This window comes from Schistocerca cancellata, chromosome 3, assembly GCF_023864275.1.
Source record: "Schistocerca cancellata isolate TAMUIC-IGC-003103 chromosome 3, iqSchCanc2.1, whole genome shotgun sequence".
Lineage (NCBI taxonomy): Eukaryota > Metazoa > Arthropoda > Insecta > Orthoptera > Acrididae > Schistocerca > Schistocerca cancellata.
The window spans coordinates 388,731,654-388,752,927 of record NC_064628.1 but is presented as its reverse complement, the minus strand read 5'-3'; the positions used below and the strand labels follow the sequence as shown (position 1 = coordinate 388,752,927).

The 21,274-nt window shown below is 39.0% G+C and overlaps 1 protein-coding gene and 1 long non-coding RNA gene across 3 annotated transcripts in view; one reads left to right on the top strand and one right to left on the bottom strand.

Moving 5' to 3' along the window:
* LOC126175104 (uncharacterized) overlaps nucleotides 1-19,966 on the top strand; it is a 28,966-nt gene extending 9,000 nt beyond the window's left edge. The window contains exons 2-3 of the long non-coding RNA XR_007535524.1: nucleotides 11,562-11,661; nucleotides 18,532-19,966. This is a non-coding gene — a long non-coding RNA (uncharacterized LOC126175104). The remainder of the gene's footprint in view (nucleotides 1-11,561; nucleotides 11,662-18,531) is intronic.
* LOC126175102 (uncharacterized) overlaps nucleotides 1-21,274 on the bottom strand; it is a 92,557-nt gene that overhangs the window by 8,300 nt on the left and 62,983 nt on the right. For both annotated transcript variants that reach the window (XM_049921657.1, XM_049921656.1), the window contains exon 4: nucleotides 20,674-20,798. In XM_049921657.1, coding sequence (XP_049777614.1) covers nucleotides 20,674-20,798 — 125 coding nt within the window. The remainder of the gene's footprint in view (nucleotides 1-20,673; nucleotides 20,799-21,274) is intronic.

The following is a 21,274-nucleotide window of genomic DNA, read 5'->3' as shown; positions in this document are numbered from 1 at the left end:
TTCAGTGTCCCCTCGACGATCACCAGTGGTGTACGGCCAGTGTAGGAGATCGCTCCCCACACCATGATGCCGGGTGTTGGCCCTGTGTGCCTCGGTCGTATGCAGTCCTGATTGTGGCACTCACCTGCACGGCACCAAACACGCATACGACCATCATTGGCACCAAGGCAGAAGCGCCTCTCATCGCTGAAGACAACACGTCTCCATTCGTCCCTCCATTCACGCCTGTCGCGACACCACTGGAGGCGGGCTGCACGATGTTGGGGCGTGAGCGGAAGACGGCCTAACGGTGTGCGGGACCGTAGCCCAGCTTCATGGAGACGGTTGCGAATGGTCCTCGCCGATACCCCAGGAGCAACAGCGTCCCTAATTTGCTGGGAAGTGGCGGTGCGGTCCCCTACGGCACTGCGTAGGATCCTACGGTCTTGGCGTGCATCCGTGCGTCGCTGCGGTCCGGTCCCAGGTCGACGGGCACGTGCACCTTCCGCCGACCACTGGCGACAACATCGATGTACTGTGGAGACCTCACGCCCCACGTGTTGAGCAATTCGGCGGTACGTCCACCCGGCCTCCCGCATGCCCACTATACGCCCTCGCTCAAAGTCTGTCAACTGCACATACGGTTCACGTCCACGCTGTCGCGGCATGCTACCAGTGTTAAAGACTGCGATGGAGCTCCGTATGCCACGGCAAACTGGCTGACACTGACGGCGGCGGTGCACAAATGCTGCGCAGCTAGCGCCATTCGACGGCCAACACCGCGGTTCCTGGTGTGTCCGCTGTGCCGTGCGTGTGATCATTGCTTGTACAGCCCTCTCGCAGTGTCCGGAGCAAGTATGGTGGGTCTGACACACTGGTGTCAATGTGTTCTTTTTTCCATTTCCAGGAGTGTATATGAGAAATAATACCAGACTTGAGATTGAGACTTATGGAGCTGAGAAAGTTATTTCACCTATGAGAAGAATTTCCCCTGCTTATATTTTTTGAATTATTAAGTGCAACTCTTTGCATTCTTTTGATTACATATGACAACATCCATTTGTTGGCTACACCATCAAATCAATAAAACATAGGTTTATCTCACAGAGCACTGTGATTCACAGAAAATACAAAAAATTGCTATTTTGTTATTTAATGATTGTAAATTTTGTTGAGTGAATGTGCAAATGCCATTCTCAGGTGAGCAACTTGTTTTAAATTAAAACTGCAATTTACAAAAGATATTATTGTTCCTCAGGCATGAAACTATTCTAGAATGCATCACTCAAAAATTTTGGAAAATGATATCTACGGTTAAATGATCAGTAGTTACTGACATATCTCTTATCATGTTTCTTATAGAGGGATTTGACAATGGCTTATTTCAATATCTCCAGAAAAATGCCCAAGTTAGTGATGCATTAAACACTTCACTTCAGAAAAGTCAGCATGGCTGCAGGTGTGACTGATTTGGTGTCTGTGTGGTTGTGTATGTGAATGTGTTTACTGTTGCTAGAAAAAGAGTGAGAGCCCAAACGATAGTGTAGATACTGTATTCTGTTGAGTGCTTCTATGTGCCACACATCAGTCAGCTATAAGTGATTGGTTGCCTTTCCTTCATTTCATGTATTATTCCATCCAGGAATTTCCATTGTTGTTATATTTTGACAACAAAAGTCCGTTAAATTCTGAGAATGGCATTGTAAGCTGAAAACTGGTTAAATAAATAAATTAATGCCATAGAACATACACAAAACAGTAACTGTTTATAAGGCTTACTTACGCAGCTAACATTCATCTGGTGAAATTGAGTATTGCAAAGTGCAGAATGATCATGATTATCTGGCTGAGGATTATCAGGTTTGTGTATTATCCGTGCATAGTTTGGTGATTGTTAAAAAATTAAGCCTAACATAGTCCGTAATTATTACAATGAATATTTTTGTTAAGAATGTAAGAGATTCAAGTTTCACCATCAGAAGATAATGTGGACCTGTCCCATTCTTGGACATCGCTGAAGTATTTTTACAGTGTTTCTCATTTCATCTTCAGATAAATGGAGGGACTCTACCCTTTGCAACGTGTCCATGGCCAAATTACAGTCTATGTGTTTGCCTAGTCCTTCCCCTAAAAACTGAAGGTTGATGATTTTCAACTCACTTAAAGCTGTTAGTAAAAGAAACTGATTCAAGTTATCTTCTGAAACAGTCCCCATCAGAATTCTTGTTCTGTTTTGACACAAAATGAAGGCAAACTGTTAAACAGGAGGAGTGCACTGTTTATCATAATTTTCCAGCTGGCAACACGTCTCTATAATGTTATATAGCTCCTAAAAAGTATAACTGATATTGAATATAGACCTGTAGTATATTTTTGTTGTTGTTGAAGTTACAGATGGTTTACATGTTCCAGGAAGATGGCAAGTAAATGCAAATGTGTTGTTCTAACATTCAAGAAGAATTTAGAAGTTATACAAAACTTAGAAAAGTGAGAATCTGCAATATAACTTTGCCAAAATTAAGGAATAGGCATACAAACAGAGAGAAAATAAAAAGACAATCTGTTAAGTTCTGAAACCAAAGCTGAAAGCCAAACAGGACCCATCACAGTATACAGGCCAGCAAAGTTCATCTTTACATGCAACTTGTGATTCAAGTAGAAGAGACCTCCATGTAAAGTCTGATGGTAATAGAGAAAGGAAAAGAGGTCCATAAAACTCTAAATACTCAAGGAGAATTTAACAGTTCATCAGGATGGCTTGCTATATTTAATGAACATCACTACAGGATTTGAGAAATTGCTGTTCAGGCTGAGAAACTTGGTGCTGACAAAATGCAGCTAATACTTTTTGAAGCAAATTCTACAATTACATCGAACATAACAGATTTCTCCCAGAACAGATTTGCAAGTGATGAAACTTTACTTTACTGGAAGGACGTGCCTGCAAACTTTAGCTTCCCAGACTGATGCTCATGTTAACTGAGGATTTTTTCTATCAGTACAGTCTTGGTTGCACATTAACATGAATAATTAGGAGCTTGCTACATTCATATTATGTGATACAGTTAAATAACAAATAAATCATTTGGTTCTGCTAAATTCATCAGTAGAGTAATAATTGGCTGCCAATAAATTCCTTAGGGTTTTCTTAAATTGTGCTTTATTACTGGCTAAACTTCTTATGGTTGCTGGAAAGTGCTTGAAAAAGTATACTCTTAAATAATAGACACCTTTCTGGACCAAACTGAGTGACCTGAAGTCTTACATTGCTTGTAATTATTCCATAAAATGCTGATTTAAAGAGAGAGATATACACCTGTGAGTAATTTTGTTAAGGACTGCACCAAAATATTCACAATCACTTGTGAGGTAGAATAATTCTGCGAAGAGTTACAGGAAACATTACTAAAAAATAATAATGGAGCATTTTCAAAGCAAAAGTGGGACAATGGGAAATTTTGGGCAGGATAATTAACAGATATGATAAAGGTCTTGCATTATCAAAATTTGCCAAAAATAAATACTTTTGTAGTTGGCACTTCCTTCCAGAAGAAAACAAATGGAAATAGAAATGAAAATAACTATATTTTATATGACACTAAGAAAACCGTATAAGATGGGCCTAAACAACTTAGGAATTTTAGGTGCTCAGAGCCTGGCAATGTTAACAACGATAGAAAAAACTTACTCATTACAAGAAATTTAAGAAGTGTATGCTATGATAATTTATTCCATAATTTGGAAGCACCAAATTCAGCATCTTGGGAGCAGAAAGATTATACTTACTTAAGCAAGAGGGATTCCCGTGTGGGGTTGCTAGTCCCCCATCGGGCGCCTCCCCGGGTGGTGGATTGGGGAATGCTCTCCAGATATGGGGGGTACCGAGGAAATAAAATACCCGGGGTGGACCAAAACTAGCACGGGTAGGGAAGACTCGTTAAGCCATGGTGAAGGCAAATCCCTAGGGGTAGAGTACCCCAAAATCAAGACTCCTGGTCCTCCAGGTTGGGGGTTGTGCAGAGGGCTACCAACCCACTCATGTAAAACAATGGCCGGTCAGGACACTCAAGGTATGCCTCGGAAACAGGACAGAATTTACTGGAACAGAAATTGGCAAAGTTACAAGGATTTCTCTTTTGGTTCGTGGAATGTCGGAAGTCTATACCGCCCAGGAAGCGCACAAATACTAATAAACGAACTAGGAAAATACAAGGTACAACTGGTAGCGCTCCAAGAAATAAGATGGCAGGGAACGGGATCAATGAAAATAGGAGACGGGACAATAATGTATGGAGACTGCGGTCAGCGCCATGAATTTGGAACGGGCTTTTACATTCATAAAACAGCAATTGACACAATAAAGGAATTCAAATCAATTAATAACCGAATATCACACATTACAATTCAGGCTCAGTGGTTTGATATTACATTTATAAATGTTCATGCACCCACAGAAGATAAGGAAGATGACGTGAAAGAAGAATTTTATAGTCAACTGGAACAGACATATAATTCAATAAGCAGACATAATGTAACAATAGTGTTAGGAAACTTTAATGCCAAAGTAGGAAAAGAAGAAATCTACAAACCAACCATTGGGAATTACAGCTTACATGATGAAGGTTCAGAGAATGGTGTGTGACTCATAAACTTTGCAATGGCAAATGGCCTCACATTAAGCAGCACAAAATTCCAACACAAACGCATTCATTTAGGGACATGGATATCACCAGATGGAAAAGTAGTGAACCAGATTGACCATGTCGCCATCCAAAGACGATTTCAAAACAGTATTAAAGACGTTAGAACTTTTAGGGGAGCAGATTGTGAGACATCATATGTTAATCATAGCTCAAATGAAAATAAAGCTAAAAAAGAAACAAAGTACAAATAGGGTTGAAATTAAAAGGTACGATATAGAAAATCTGGCAGAAGGAAAAATAAAAGAAAACTTTAGGAAAGAAATGGAAATTAACATATCGGAATCTAGACTGACACATAGTGACCAGCAAGACGTGGAAAGTAGATGGAGACACCTCAGAAACAGTATTCAAGATGTAGCTTCCAAAACTATAGGTAAAAGAAAACGAACTAACAAAATCTGGTTTAATATAAAGTGCCAAGAAAGAGTACTGGAGAGGCAAAATGCGAGGAAGGCATGGTTACAAGACATGGACAATATTACACTAAAGGAGAGATACTATAAAATCCGCAAGGAAACACAACGAACTCTAAGACAAGAGAAGAGAAAACACTACAACAACATGGTAAGAGAAGCGGAGGATGATTTCAAGCATCACAGAGCAAGGCAGATGTACCAGAATATAAAAAAGTCCTTGGGAAAATTCACTAAAAGGGAACAGTTTATAAAGGACCATAATGGGAAAACACTTACAAACAAGAATGACATACAATAAACATGGAAGACATACTTTACACAGCTGCTCAACTGCAATGATCCACAATATTACTTTACATTTGAAGAACCAGATACAGTTGATATACAAGTCACCACACCATCAGTAAATGAAATAAGACAAACAATAAAGAAATTAAAGAACAACAAGGCCTGTGGGGAAGACCAGGTATATGCTGAGCTTTTAAAAAATGGAGGACCACAATTGGAAATAGAACTACATTCCTTAATTGAAACAATTTGGGAGACAGAAAACATACCGGCCGATTGGAAAACTGCAATTATATGCCCCATCTTTAAGAAGAATGATCCCCTTGTCTGTGATAACTACAGAGGAATTGCCCTACTCGATGTCACGTATAAAATTTTGTCGATGTGTATACTACACAGACTGATTCCCATAACCGAAGAACTGATTGGGGACTACCAATGTGGTTTCCGCACTAACAGATCCATTTTGGATCACTTATTCACATTGAGACAAATAACTGAGAAGGCATGGGAATTTAATGTAGATATCCATATTCTATTTATAGACTTCAAGAAGGCCTATGATAGCATACACCGACAGACACTCTTAAACACCATGAAAGAATTAAAATTAATCAAATTAGTTAAAATGTGTTTGGAAGAAACCATATGCAAAGTTAAGACACCTGCAGGAGAGACTGAAAATTTTAAGGTGTACACTGGACTGAGACAAGGGGATGCCATCTCACCTATTCTATTTAATATTATCTTAGAGAAGATTGATAGAGAATTCACCAAAACTAATCCACAAGGGATCCAACTGCAGGGACAGAACATTACTAGACTTGCTTATGCAGATGATGTAGCCTTAATAAGCACTTCAAAAGCTGAATTAATCAGGATGATGCAAAATTATTACAAAATAGCTGAGAAAGCTGGACTTCATGTGAATGAAGAAAAGACAGAATATCTAGTCATAAGTAAAAAACTCCAAAAGAATACACCACTGACCGTAAATGGCCTCACTTTCAAGGCAGTTGACCACTTCAAGTACTTAGGGAGTCTTTTTAGCAGAGACAATAGAGCAGAAATAGAAATAGATGCCCGTCTAGCAGCAGCTAATAGAACTTTTTACAGCTGTATCAAAATTTTAAGGATGAGATCACTTAGTACTGAATTCAAAATCCGCTTTTATCAGTCAACTATTGTACCAGTAGCATTATATGGATGTGAAGCTATTACATTCAGGAAAAAAGATGAAGAAAAACTGTTGATATTGGAAAGAAAAATACTAAGAAAAATATTTGGACCAATCTTCGATGAAAATGTCATGGAGTGGAGGATAAGGAAAAATGAAGAACTATGGGAGCTGTACAAACATAGTACCATTGTGGAAATGTTAAAGAAGAGAAGACTGAACTGGGCTGGTCATGTAGCAAGGATGCCGGAGAACAGACTACCCAAAATAGCATCCACTAAGAAATTAGAAGGAAAGAGAAGAAGAGGAAAACCTCGAATTAGGTGGATGGAGAATATCCGGGAAGATGCAGCTAGGATGGGCATCAACTCTGATTGGACAACAATTTCCCTGGATAGAAATAATTGGAAGAGGCTCGTAGAGCAGGTGTATGGTCGATAAGGCCTTAGCCACGTGTAAAGTAAAGTAAAGAAAAAAGTAAGCAAGAGGGATTTTTTAACAAAGGTATTAGGCAAACAGTAATACAGTTTTATCTGTAATTACTGGAATTGAAATAAGATCCAGGTGGTTGAAGATAACTATTAAAAAGAAGGCATGACCTTCAAAGAAATACAGAACTGTCTTCAAGAGGGATCGAGAAACTACAATGAATTTTGATTTGATGGAACAACGGTACGAAACGATCTAAAGGAAGAACTGTCTCACAAATTACACTGGAACAAAACTAAAGGTCGAACTTTAAGGCATAAAAACCACTGAAAATTTATGAATGGAAAAATAAAGGGGGGGGGGAGGGGGGGGGGTCAGCACAGGCAAATAAAGCCATGGGAAACACCTTGAAACAGTCATAGCCGCAAGGCAAAACACAGTGTAGAGCTACATGTATGTTGAATGAACCTGCATCTAGAGGATCGAAACAGACAAGAATAATTTGCATGAGCAGAAGGGGAGCGATCCAGAACCAGTATTGTCATACCAAGCTCTATGCACAGTAACAAGAAAAAGAAGTACATAAATTTAAATTTGAATAGATGTATTGAATATTGAAGGTCTGTTTATATTAGTGACAGTTAAAATTCATTAAGGACATGTCTACTTTCCAATTTATTTTCAATCACTCTTTCAAAATTTTCCTCTTTATTATTTAAGCAGCAAATTTTTATTCAGTTTTCCAATATATATATATATATATATATATATATATATATATATATATATATATATGGGTTTTAAGGGAGAGGGTAAGGAGTCATTTCAATCCCGGGAGTGGAAAGACTTACCTTAGGGGGAAAAAAGGACAGGTATATACTCGCGCGCACACACACACACACACACACACACACACACACACACACACACACACACATATCCATCCACAAATATACAGACACAAGCAGACATTTGTAAAGGCAAAGACTTTGGGCAGAGACGTCAGTCGAGGCAGAAGTACAGAGGCAAAGATGTTGTTGAAAGACAGGTGAGGTATCAGCGGCGGGAGATTGAGGCCTGGCGGATAACGAGAAGAGAGGATATACTGAAGGGCAAGTTCCCATCTCCGGAGTTCTGACAGGTTGGTGTTAGTGGGAAGTATCCAGATAACCCGAATGATGTAACACTGTGCCACGATGTGCTGGCCGTGCACCAAGGCATGTTTAGCCACAGGGTGATCCTCATTACCAACAAACACTGTCTGCCTGCGTCCATTCATGCGAATGGACCAGCAACAAACTGTTGTTACACTTTCCACCTTCTAATACCATGTCACCCGCACAACATCCCCACAATGACCCCATTAAGTTTTATCTACATTCCCTCTGCAAGCATGCCTTCGCCCTAGCCAGATTACGCTCCCATATTTTATTTACTCAGGCTTGTCTGACATTTGGCATTACCCCCAAAGGCCTCACACTTAAAGTTCCCATCTCTGGCTGCAACCCTTCATTCCATCAGTCCCTATACCAGTTCCAAACTGAACAATCCATTGCCCTCACCCACCTAATCCTTCACCTACACATCAACTCAGCCAATGAACACACCTGTCAACTCGTATCCTTAATAAAAGTCCTCAATCTTTCCTCTCCCACATCCACACCGGCTGTTCAGAGCATCCTCCTACAGGTCAACCACAAATTAGAACAGCATGCCACCCTCCACGTCAAAAAACTATCCAATCTCCTGGTTTCCCACCTCTGGAAAGGCAACTCACTCACCCTTCACAACGTTTCCAGCAAACCTCAACTTCCTCTCATTGCACACAAACCCAGTCTCTCCCATCTATTCAATCTCCCACTTCCAGCTCCACTCCCCCCAAAACCTCAAAATTCTAATCAACACAATTTGGAACCACAACACCCTAATTCAGTAGTTAACCTTTCCTCCAAACCTCTCTCCCAATCCGAAACCTCTGTCCTATCCAAAGGCCTCAACTTCAGCCCTACTCCCAGATTCAACCAAACAGCCCTCGTCAAAGATTTACTGTCTTACACTCGTACTCTCTGCTGGAAATATCACTTTGCCACGAAGAAAAATGATCCTAATCCTACTCCTAATGATCCAGCTCCCCAAGACACTATCCAAATTGAACCATGCCTGGAACAGTTCCGTCCTCCGTCACAGCGGGACCCACCTCCTCTTCCTCAAAATCACCCTCTCCTAACCTTCCAGGAATTTCTGACTTCCAGCCTTGCCTCTCAATCCTTCTTACAAAACCTTAATCCTACTCCCAACATCACCACTGCTGAAGCCCAGGCTATCCGTGATCTGAAGGTTGTCCGAGCCATCGTCATTCTTCCGGCAGACAAGGGTTCCACGACCGTGGTACTTGATCGTCTGGAGTATGTGGCTGAGGGACTGCAGGCAGAGCTTCAAGGAATCCTCAGAACCTTAGACCCCCTACAAAACCTTTCACCTGACTCCATCAACCTCCTGACCCCACTGACACCCCACACCCCTACCTTCCACCTTCTTCCTAAAATTCACAAACCCGATCATCCCGGCCGCCCCATTGTAGCTGGTTACCAAGCCCCCACAGAACGTATCTCTGCCTACGTAGATCAACACCTTCAACCCATTACATGTAGTCTCCCATCCTTCATCAAAGACACCAACCACTTTCTTGAATGCCTGGAATCCTTACCCAATCTGTTACCCCCGGAAACCGTCCTTGTAATCATTGATGCCACTTCCTTATACAATAATATTCCACACATCCAGGGCCTTGCTGCGATGGAGCACTTCCTTTCACGCCAATCTCCTGCCACCCTACCTAAACCCTCTTTCCTCATTACCTTAGCCAGCTTCATCCTGACACACAACTTCTTCACTTTCGAAGGCCTGACATACCAACAATTAAAGGGGACAGCCATGGGTACCAAGATGGCCCCCTCGTACGCCAACCTATTTATGGGTCGCTTAAAGGAAGCCTTCTTGGTTACCCAGGCCTGCCAACCCATAGTTTGGTACAGATTTATTGATGCCATCTTCATGACCTGGACTCACAGTGAAGAAGAATTCCAGAATTTCCTCTCCAACCTCAACTCATTTGGTTCCATCAGATTCACCTGGTCCTACTCCAAATCCCATGCCACTTTCCTTGACATTGACCTCCATCTGTCCAATGGTCAGCTTCACACGTCCGTCCACATCAAACCCACCAAAAAGCCACCCATTCCACATCAAACAGTCCCTTCCCTACAACCTAGGTCTTCATGGCAAACGAATCTGCTCCAGTCCGGAATCCCTGACCCATTACACCAACAACCTGAAAACAGCTTTCGCATCCTGCAACTACCCTCCTGACCTGGTACAGAAGCAAATTACTAGAGCCACTACCTCATCCCCTCAAACCCAGAACCTCCCACAGAAGAACCACAAAAGTGCCCCACTTGTGACAGGATACTTTCCAGGACTGGATCAGACTCTGAATGTGGCTCTCCAGCAGGGATACGACTTCCTCAAATCCTGCCCTGAAATGAGATCCATCCTTCATGAAATCCTCCCCACTCCACCAAGAGTGTCTTTCCGCCGTCCACCTCACCTTCGTAACTTCTTGGTTCATCCCTATGAAATCCCCAAACCACCTTCCCTACCCTCTGGCTCCTACCCTTGTAACCACCCCCAGTGTAAAACCTGTCCCGTGCACCCTCCCACCACTACCTACTCCAGTCCTGTAACCAGGAAGGTGTACACGATCAAAGGCAGAGCCACGTGTGAAAGCACCCACGTGATTTATCAACTGACCTGCCTACACTGTGAAGCTTTCTATGTGGGAATGACCAGCAGCAAACTGTCCATTCACATGAATGGCCACAGGCAGACAGTGTTTGTTGGTAATGAGGATCACTCTGTGGCTAAACATGCCTTAGTGCACGGCCAGCACATCTTGGCACAGTGTTACACCGTCCGGGTTATCTGGATACTTCCCACCAACACTAACCTGTCAGAACTCCGGAGATGGGAACTTGCTCTTCAATATATCCTCTCTTCCCGTTATCCACCAGGCCTCAATCTCCGCTAATTTCAAGTTGCCGCCGCTCATACCTCACCTGTCATTCAACAACATCTTTGCCTCTGTACTTCTGCCTCGACTGACATCTCTGCTCAAACTCTTTGCCTTTACAAATGTCTGCTTGTGTCTGTGTATGTGTGGATGGATATGTGTGTGTGTGCGAGTGTATACCTGTCCTTTTTTCCTCCTAAGGTATGTCTTTCTGCTCCTGGGATTGGAATGACTCCTTACCCTCTCCCTTAAAACCCACATCCTTTCGTCTTTCCCTCTCCTTCCCTCTTCCCTGACGAAGCAACCATTGGTTGCGAAAGCTTGAATTTTGTGTGTATGTTTGTGTTTGTTTGTGTGTCTATCAACATGCCAGCTCTTTCGTTTGGTAAGTCACATCTTTGTTAACAGACCTCTCAATTGTTGAGTTATATTTTTTGAAGATAAATGCTCCATTTTATCGTTAGAAGAAACTAATGAGGCCTTTGTTGCATTGCTTACAGGTCTGTGAGATTGGAACTATTAACAACTTGAAGGAGCAAATTAAAATTAAATAATGCCTACAAATGAGATGTGCCAGGAATGCGGATTTCAGCAGTTAAGGTAGGAAGCTGCTACGCTGTATGCTTATATGGCCACACTTGGCACCGTCTCTCTCACAGTAAATAATCTCTTTTCCATCCAATTAATATTCTTTATGGAAAATGTGTTTCTATAGGAAAGATGAAAACTTGTGTAAAGCCGACATTAGAATTCAAAATAATTCATTCAAATTCTGTAAGGTTGTATCAGAGCACAATCAGATTCATTAATGACTATGCTTATAAATCTGATGTAATTGAGAGGTACCAATACAAACAAAATTTTGTTTTTGAACAACTTTTTTTTCATTATTTTATTAAACTTTGTTCACAATGGAATCAAAGGAAATGGCCATTGTTGAAAATTCATTGCCAAATGCAATATGCCAAGATGGCGGAAATCCAAGCTTGGCAACAGCTGAAAGTAACCTGCCACCTCTTGAATTGGCCAATGGATACCAAAACAACCAGGTTGGTGTCACACTATTAAAAAATGATGACACTGGTAATATAACTAATCATGATGTCACTTTTATGACACTTGATGAGACAATTTCTCAGTTCTGACTGGGAAACATTTTTCAAAACAGTGAAACTGAAGCGTATGACAGCGAAATTTCCTCTGACTATTTGCTCACTATGTCATGAATGCAAGAGCAGGAAACAGTTCAAAACAGCAATGTTCACACTAGTGACACCCACAATTTGACACAACTCATGCAATTAATAACACAACAGCATACAAAACAACAGGAACTTCAGGAAAATATAGGACAACAGTTTTCACAGCAAAATCAGGCATTTAACAATTTCAAGGACATTATTAGTCAATGGTTCAGTGAAGTGAGCAAACTATACACACTGAATTATCTGGTAAGTTCACAGAGCTCGGTAATCAATTAAAACAAGAAATAATTACCAACATGTCCCGCAATATAAATACATTAACGGAAAAAGTAACATCCATAGATTGTAAACAGGAACAACTTGAGGGTGAGTTACAAAATCTTAGTGAAGCATATTCTCAAATTCAGGAGACTCAATCCCGAGTGGATGCATTGGTAAAAAATGTCACGAACGCAGTAAGTGAGCTGCAAGACATATGCAAAAACCTATCTAAAGAAATATGCAAGTTGAATCTAAGAGTAGATCAGTTAAGTTTAGATGCAGAATTTGCCCCCCCCCCCCCCCCCCAAAAAAAAAGAGAAAGAAAGAGAGAGAGAGAGAGAGAGAGAGAGAAGTTATGTACAGATGTGAAATAACTGAAAAGCTGAAATCAGGATGCTGGATAAGGGCAGCACCCTTGCTGAAAAGGTAGTGTCAGAATGCAAAATTTATGTAGCTACTGTTGAAGAAGCCCTAAAAGAGAAGGAAAGTCAACTTCTAGTTAAAATAGACTTGGGTTTAAATGAAACAGACGAAAGGTTACAAGGCAGTGTTGCCAAAACTACTGACATTCCAAAACAACATATGACAGAAAACAAACTTGGGCTTTTAGAGAAGTTAGATACCTTGACTGGTTACCCACAATATGGAGTTGGCCTGTCAAAGGAAAATAGCGAAGGTAACACAGTGCAACAATGTTTGCCAGCAGTTGCACCTGTCGAGCAAGCACACTTGCCGTGCGCTACCCCACAAACGAACATAAACACACCTGTCACTGACAGTGTGGCATGTTTGTCAACATTACCTGCAAATGATGGATTACTTAATCATCAACGATTTCCAATATTTACTTCTGGAGGGAAAAGAACACACCCTGTGGTCTTTATCAGAGCATTTCACACAAAATGTTTTACTGCATACCTGGACTGAAGCCCAGAAAATTATATTTATTGTTGGATACACACAGGGTGACATTCTGCTATGGATTATAGACATGGTGAAATATTGCCCTATTATGAACACTTTGAGAGAGCATTTCTGGATAATTATTGGTCTGAGACTGTACAAGAGAGGCTCAGATGTGAAGTATTCAACCCAGCTCCATTCAGTAGCAAGTATGGCAGCATAAGGGGCTATTTTGAAAAATATTTGAATAAAACCAGATATTGGACGAACCTAGTATCTCAAGTAGACGTGCTGAAAATTTTAAAGAACTGTCTTCCTGCCACATTACGGAAAAATTAATTACTATCCCAGAACATGACATTGAATACTTCTATCTGTACTGGACTCAACAGATTTAATATACAAAGAGAGACCAGTACAACCAAAGCCTGTTAATACGCCAATAGCGACACAGAGATTTACGGACCAACAAGTAAACAATGGATTCATAGTACAACACGGATGGCAACATTCCCCCCCCCACAGACCTATGGTAATGGTAATGGTAATCACAACAGCTATGGAGAAAGCTGTAAATACAAAGGTAGATATAAAACAAATGGGCAAAAATTTAGCAAAAACAATTACAATGGGCGAGTAGCGTATGGCCAGCCTGTACAATATGTGCAGACGCAAGCTACTGGGAATAATCAGCCGATCGCTTGGGTTGTGCAAACTTACGTGTGGTGATGCTTTAGATGTAAGTTGTCATAATGATGTTTCTAATGAAGTTTCTGGAAAGTCTGATGTTCATGTGGATGTGGTTAGTGAAAATGTTATTGTGAGTGATGTTGGTGATGTTAATAGAGTTTGTAGTGTAAGCTCAGGTAATGATGATGATGATGATGATGATGATGAAGTTGATGTTAGGGATTATGATGATTATGTGCTAGAAGATTTTAAAAGTGAATTGGATGGAATATTATATGTGGAAGTCAAGGAGGATGTTATTAGTAATATTGTTGAGAATAGCAGTGCCAGGAACTCTAATGACATGCCACATGAGAATCAGTTTGTATCAGTTCAGCTTAGTAATACATCAGGAGACAGGGGGTTGATTGTGCCGATGTGTCTGATATTATTTTGAAATCCGTTTGGGACAAATTTAAGATTACAACGATGACAGTGAAGTTAAGATCAAATTAAAGGAAATTTGTGAACCAACTTCTTCTTCTTCTTCTTCTTCTTCTTCTTCTAAGCCAAATGAAATCGTCAGACAAGATACTAGTCAAAACATGTAAGGTAAATAATAACTCAAAAATTACAGTAAATTCTAGTATATGTTTGAAGAAGGTATTGCCTAGTAAAGAAAACATGAACATGGAACAGAAGTTTGATGATATAATTGAAGATCTTTTGTATGAGGAACACGAAGACAGAGAAAACTACTATTGGCAGTCCCTACATAAAAATTAAAGCTGTAGGTTGGGAAGGATTTTGTTTGATTGGCACAGGGAACCCTATTAGCGCCTTCTCAAGCAAATTAAAAGATATAATTAAGCATGATCCTGATTTTACTGAATTACCAGATGTTGGAATAAAAATTAATGGAGCAACCGGTAGGCTGAGCAAAATTATTAACAGACAAGTGTTGTCGACCTTCAGTGTAAATGATGTACAGTTTACTCAAGAATGTCGTGTAATAAGTGATCTGAATGAGAATATACTGTTAGGCTTGGAATGGATATTGAAAGCTAAAGCAGCATTTGACTGGGGAAACAGATTATTTATCTTTAATTACCCTAAGACAGGGGTAGGATCCAGCCAGCACTGACATGTCAATTCAAAACTGTGCTGATAGAGGTATTGAAATTAGGGAAGTTATCTTTTCTAAAGACAGAGGTTATTGTGTAGAGGAAATTACTGAAGATTATGATGATGGAGATTATGGAGACATAGTTCAAGAAAAATTAGGTGAATCAGATGAATTGAACCAAGAACGGAAGGTAGAATTAGAAGAATTATTGTGGAATTACTATGATGTTTTTGATGACAGACCTGGTTAAATAAGGACTATCAGTATAAACTCAGATTAAAACTACATGAGTATTTCTTCATAAAGCCATATGGGGTACCTATTGCAAAAAGAAAGGATGTAGAAAAGGAACTTCAAAAGATGGAAGAGTGGGGCATCATTGAGAGAAGTAAGAGCCAATACAACAACCCATTGGTAGTGGTAGCAAAACATGATGGTAGTGTTAGGCTCGTGCTTGATTCAAGACACCTAAATAAGTATCTGGATAGAGAAACTGATCATCCAGAGAACATAGAGGAGTTACTACATAAATATGAAAGAATGAAATACATGACTAGTTTAGATCTCACTTCAGGATTTCATCAAGAAGAATCAGAAAATGATTCCAGAAAGTATACTACCTTTTTGTATGGGGGAAGATGTTACCAGTATTGTGTAGTACCGTTTGGCCTTAATGTTTCAGTACCAGAATTGATTACAGCTCTTGCCTTCCTTTTGGGAAAAGAACTTTTGTCAAAATTAACTGTCTATGTAGATGACATTTTGATTACTGGAGAAACTTGGGAGGAACATATTAATACTTTGAGGGAGGTTTGCAATAGATTAAGAAAAGGGGGGGGGGAGGAATGTCACTTAAACTATCTAAATGTAAGTTTGCTGTGAAAAAAATGAAGTTTCTGGGCCACAGCATTACTGAGGAGAGTATTTTGCCAGATTCTGAAAGACTGGAGGCAATTGTGAAATTCCCAATTTCTAAAACCAAGAAACAATAGAAGTCATTTTTTGGGATGTGCAGTTACTACCAAAAATTCATTAGTACCCAAGCTTTGAATGTTCCAAGTCTCAACAGATTGTTGAATAAAAATGCAATGTGGGTTTGGGGTCATGAATGTGAAGCTGCCTTTGAAGAAACAAAATCACAATTATGTAACAATTTGTCCCGATTTGAGTTTACCCTTTTGCATTATGGCAGATAGTAGTGATTATGTTCTAGGGGTTCACCTTTTCCAAGAAGTAGATGTAATTGGGAAAATAGAACGCAGGTCTATCGCTTTTGCTAGTCGAACTTGGAAAAAACATGAGAAACAATACAATGTTACAGAGAAGGAACTTTTGCCCATTTACTGGGCATTTCCTAAATTCAGAAATTATTTATTGCAACATCAGGTAGTTGTCTACACTGACCATAAGGCATTAATTTATATTCAAGAATGTAGGTTACATCATGGAAAGATTACCAGGTGGGCACTCTTGTTACAGCAGTGTAACTACTCAATAAAATATCTTAGAGGGTCCAATAGCGTAGTTGCTGATGCTTTGTCTAGGCTACCTGTGGGGCAGTGACTTTGAAGATAACAGTGGGGAATGTGAAAAGGAATTTAAAATTATGTATTTAAGAGGGATGGACAATGAACAAGAAATCAGAGACATTTGTAATGACATCCGCTGGAATCAGAACCACAATGAGAACTGTAAACTGGCCAAAAGTTTTTTAGGATAAAGAGGACATGAGAAAGTGGCAGATTATTAAAAAAATTACAAAATTCAAGAGAAACCGTGTAGATAGTGATGTATGGAAATTATGTTGGCCTGATAAATACATCAATGTACTCATTAAATATATTCATGAAAGTTTTGGCCATTGTGGAATTCAGAAGTGTATCCTGAAAATCCAAGAGAATGTATACTTTAACAATATAGCCAGGAAAGTTAGAAGAATTTTGACAGGTTGCGACAGGTGCCAAAGAGTAAAAGTATCCAACCAAACTAGTAGAGGATTGATGCAGAACATCTTGCCAAAAGAACAATATGAGTTAGTTGCTGTGGACTTACAAGAAGCATTACCGAAGACCAAGAGAGGCTATTGCTATATTTGTTAAGGTGGATGTGTTTTCAAAATTCATTAAGTTATACCCTCTTCACAAAGCAAACAGTAAGAGCACTATTTCAAAAATCAGAGGGGACTATTCTAGCAGGGTAGGAAAACCTCAGAAAATTTTATCAGATAGTGGGACTCAAATTGCTTCTGGACCATGGAAAGCTTTTATTGAAGACGAAAGGATAAACCACATTCTTATTTCAGCCTATCATCCATCAGGAAACCCTTTGGAGAGATACATGAGAGAAATTGGGTGATTCTTTAGAACATACTGTAATATTAATCATGGTAGCTGGATTGACTATGGTGAGAAACTCGAAGATGTTATGAACAGCCTGCAGCATTCCTCAACAGGTTTTTCACCTTATGGAATACAGTATAATAGCAAACCACCACATCCAATTAGTGATTTCATTGATTTCCCAGTCTGCAAACCATTAAGAACTCAAGAGAGAGAGGAAATTGTAAGAAAAACCATGAAATCTCAAGGTGACATAAAGAAATGTAGACATGACAAAAGATTGAATCCTACACAATTTAAAATTGATGACTTAGTCCTTGGTAAAACACAAGAGAAATCTAAAGTGATTGGTGGTGAATGAAAAAAGTTTTTTGACATATACATTGGACATTCAAGACAGCCCACATCTGAATGCTTACCATCTAGTCTATCCAAGTTCTGGCGGACTGTTTGGCCTATGAAATGTGACCAAACTGAAATTATATTAAAAAATGTAATAAATATTTTATAATAGATGTTTATAGAAATTTTAAATGCTTTCATGATGTATTTTTACCAGGATATATTGTATACTATGTTATGTTATATATATTTGTTCCTCAGGGGAGCATAAATTCTTTGTATGCTAAATGTTTGGTGGACACTGGGTCCCCTAGCTGGGCAATTGCCATGTTTCATTTTCATATGCTAGCATTGCATCTTACACTTATTCTCTTATCCTGTATAATCAATTTTCTCCAACTGTCAATCTATCCTCTCTTAGCTTTAAGAAATTCTTTAAATTAATCTTACTTTTAAACAAATCTTTTAGAATAATTCAAACTTTGTGCAATTACATGTAAAAATTTCTGTGAACCTGTTTTGTTCTTGACAACCTATCCACAAAAGACTAAACCGTCCTTCACTCATTCCTAACTAGACTTGACGACTGTATACTGTGTACTAATAGCGGACTGTGCTATTGCAGCCTATTGTAGCCAGCAGTATACAAGAAAGCCATGCCAAGTATCAGATAGGGACTGAAAATTAGAGTGTGCCGCTAAGGTGTACCAGTCTTCAAGAAAGAAGACACCATTCCTCAAGAAAAGGTGATGCCAAAGATATGTAAAAAAATATTATTTTTGTGTGGGTTTGTAAAGAAGGGACATCATCCCTTCCGTATTTCATGTGAAAGTGAGACGGGAGGGGGGGTTGTGTAATGAAACAGGTTGTACTGGGTCATGTGGAGTACCCAATACAGCAGGTTTCATAGTATGCGATACACACTAAAACAGATATGGGTAGTGTATAAGGACAATTAATGAATGAGGTAACCTACTGCAACAGTGTGAAATAGTGGTAACAAAAATGTTAAACTGTGTCACAGACCAATTAATGCATGTTTTTAATCAGGCAAAGTAATGTACAGTTAGGATAAGTCATTACCACATTGCTTTGAAGTTTGGGATGATTTGAAGAGAAAGAAAAAGTTCTGGAATCAGTGTTAATAATGGATAAATGTTAGTAACATTTTTCATTCAGTTTTGTAATTATAATTCAATTTGTAAAAATTCATTGTTTAGCATAATGCAAATTAACTGTGTAAACCAGTAATTTTAGAAAAGCTTAACATTTGTGTATCTTTGAAAGGCAGGACAGCATATTCTTACAGAAATCACCAACTAAAAATCTGTAATTAAACTCATAATTAATGTTTCTGGAACATTCTGTAGAGAAATTCTGTGCAATGTCCACATATTACGAAAACTAGAGAAGATGGAGACATATACTGTCTCAGAAAGACAATTTGTAGCACAAATAATGTTAGAAGAATGATTCATTAATCTTTTGCAACATGATTTAAAGCTTTTGGGTTGTACGTAACTGTTCCGCATTTTAGCCTTCAAATGTTGAAAAAAGCTCTTTGGAATGTTTGAATGGTAATTTTGACATTGTAGAAATATTACCAGCTCAGAACTGTTTCATAAAATCACATAATTAATTAAATTATGGAAAGATATTCGAGAATGTTCTGGACTGAATAATAAGAACCTAATTGTTAACTGTTTGTATGTTTCAAAATTGCACTTGTAAAAGATCGTTAATTTCGGAAATATCATTGTACTTGTTTTAATTTCTACTAAAACTCTGTAATGTCAGAATTTGCTGGGTTAACTTATTGCAATTGTAACATCAAACATGAAATAACATAACAATGTCAAAGAATGTAATTGTTAAAAGATGTAAAAATACGCCTTGCCAAAAAGGCTTGAGAGGAGAGCAGTTGGAGTACTAGCTGGCATGTTCTGGTGCCTGTAAAGTTGTGACAAATAAACATTTGTTGTTAACAGATTAATTGGTGTACATCTGGTAGTAACACAAGACTTTCTGCAGTGAAGTTATCGCCTCCAAAAATGTAAAACATGCTGTGCTTCTGGATCTGATAACGTTTTACCATCTAATAGAGCCTTTACTCACATGCTTTCCAGATTCATTTGATGTATGTGTGGCTTTACACTGCACTTCACATGACAGCTATGCCTGTTCCAAGGTAATTTGCACGACTTTATTCGCCTGTGCTGACCTTTCCTTCCCCCCCCCCCCCCCCCCCCCCCTCTCTTTATTTTTTCCTTCATAAATTTTCTCTGGTTTTCATCCTTTTAAATTCATACACTTGGTTTTGTTCCAGAGTAACTTGTTAGACTGTTCTTCCTTTAGATGGTTTGTTGGCATAGTTCTGAATAACCAACCTACCAGCAGGTGATATGTATTTATTTGATGGTTTCCCATGAGAGTTAATTTACTTTTTTAATTTAGTGCAGCTTAGAAGCATGCTGCTTAATTTATAATTTCATATAATTACGTCCGTGCTAAGCTCTTCTTTTAGGTAAATCTGAGGAAACTTTAACATGGTGAAAAGAGTTATTTGTAATAAAAATAACATGATAGTCTCTTTATATAATGGAATTTAATTTACATAATGTTATGCAAAAAAACAAGTAACACACATTATTTTTGATATATTTGGTTGATGTGGTAAGAGAAGTAGCAATCAGCATCTGGCATTTGTTTTCACTCCACATTTTTTTCATAAAACTATCAGATAAAACAACAAATAACTCTCACTCACTTGATTCAAAAGGTCTTCATATGCCTTGTGTGTTAGATGCTGTACCGTCTGGTTCAGTGTTTCCAGTGGGGCCATAAATTTTTGTTCCAGAGCATTTCTGTCCTCAACCAGTTCATGCTTCAAATCTAAAAGCCAACAAGATATTTTGCAAAGAAATATAAAAAAAATTATACAGACAAGATTGTAACAAGGGCTGTAAAGTGTGACAACCAAACTATCAGTCGCCCACTTAAAAGGGCTAACTGGTGGCTCTTGTATGCTGTAGATAGAGTAGAACCTTCTGATATACCCTCCCACCTACAGCTAAATATACAACTACAACAGTGCTACTAATTAAAGAAAATTTCCTAGAAATTTTGGTTATAAAAGGAAAAGTAAGTAGCATTATTGAACACTTTGCTGTTGAAATTGGCTCATTGTCACAAGTTGTGAGAGGTAGAGGTCTTAATGCAAACTATGGGGTGACAGACCAGTTTGTGTGTTGCGTAGACATTTTCAGCATAGATCATCATAGACAACTGCTTCATAGCTACCTCACAAAAAGTGCCTCAAAACTGGCTCACGACATTCATTATACTTTTATACATTTACAGTGAAAAAT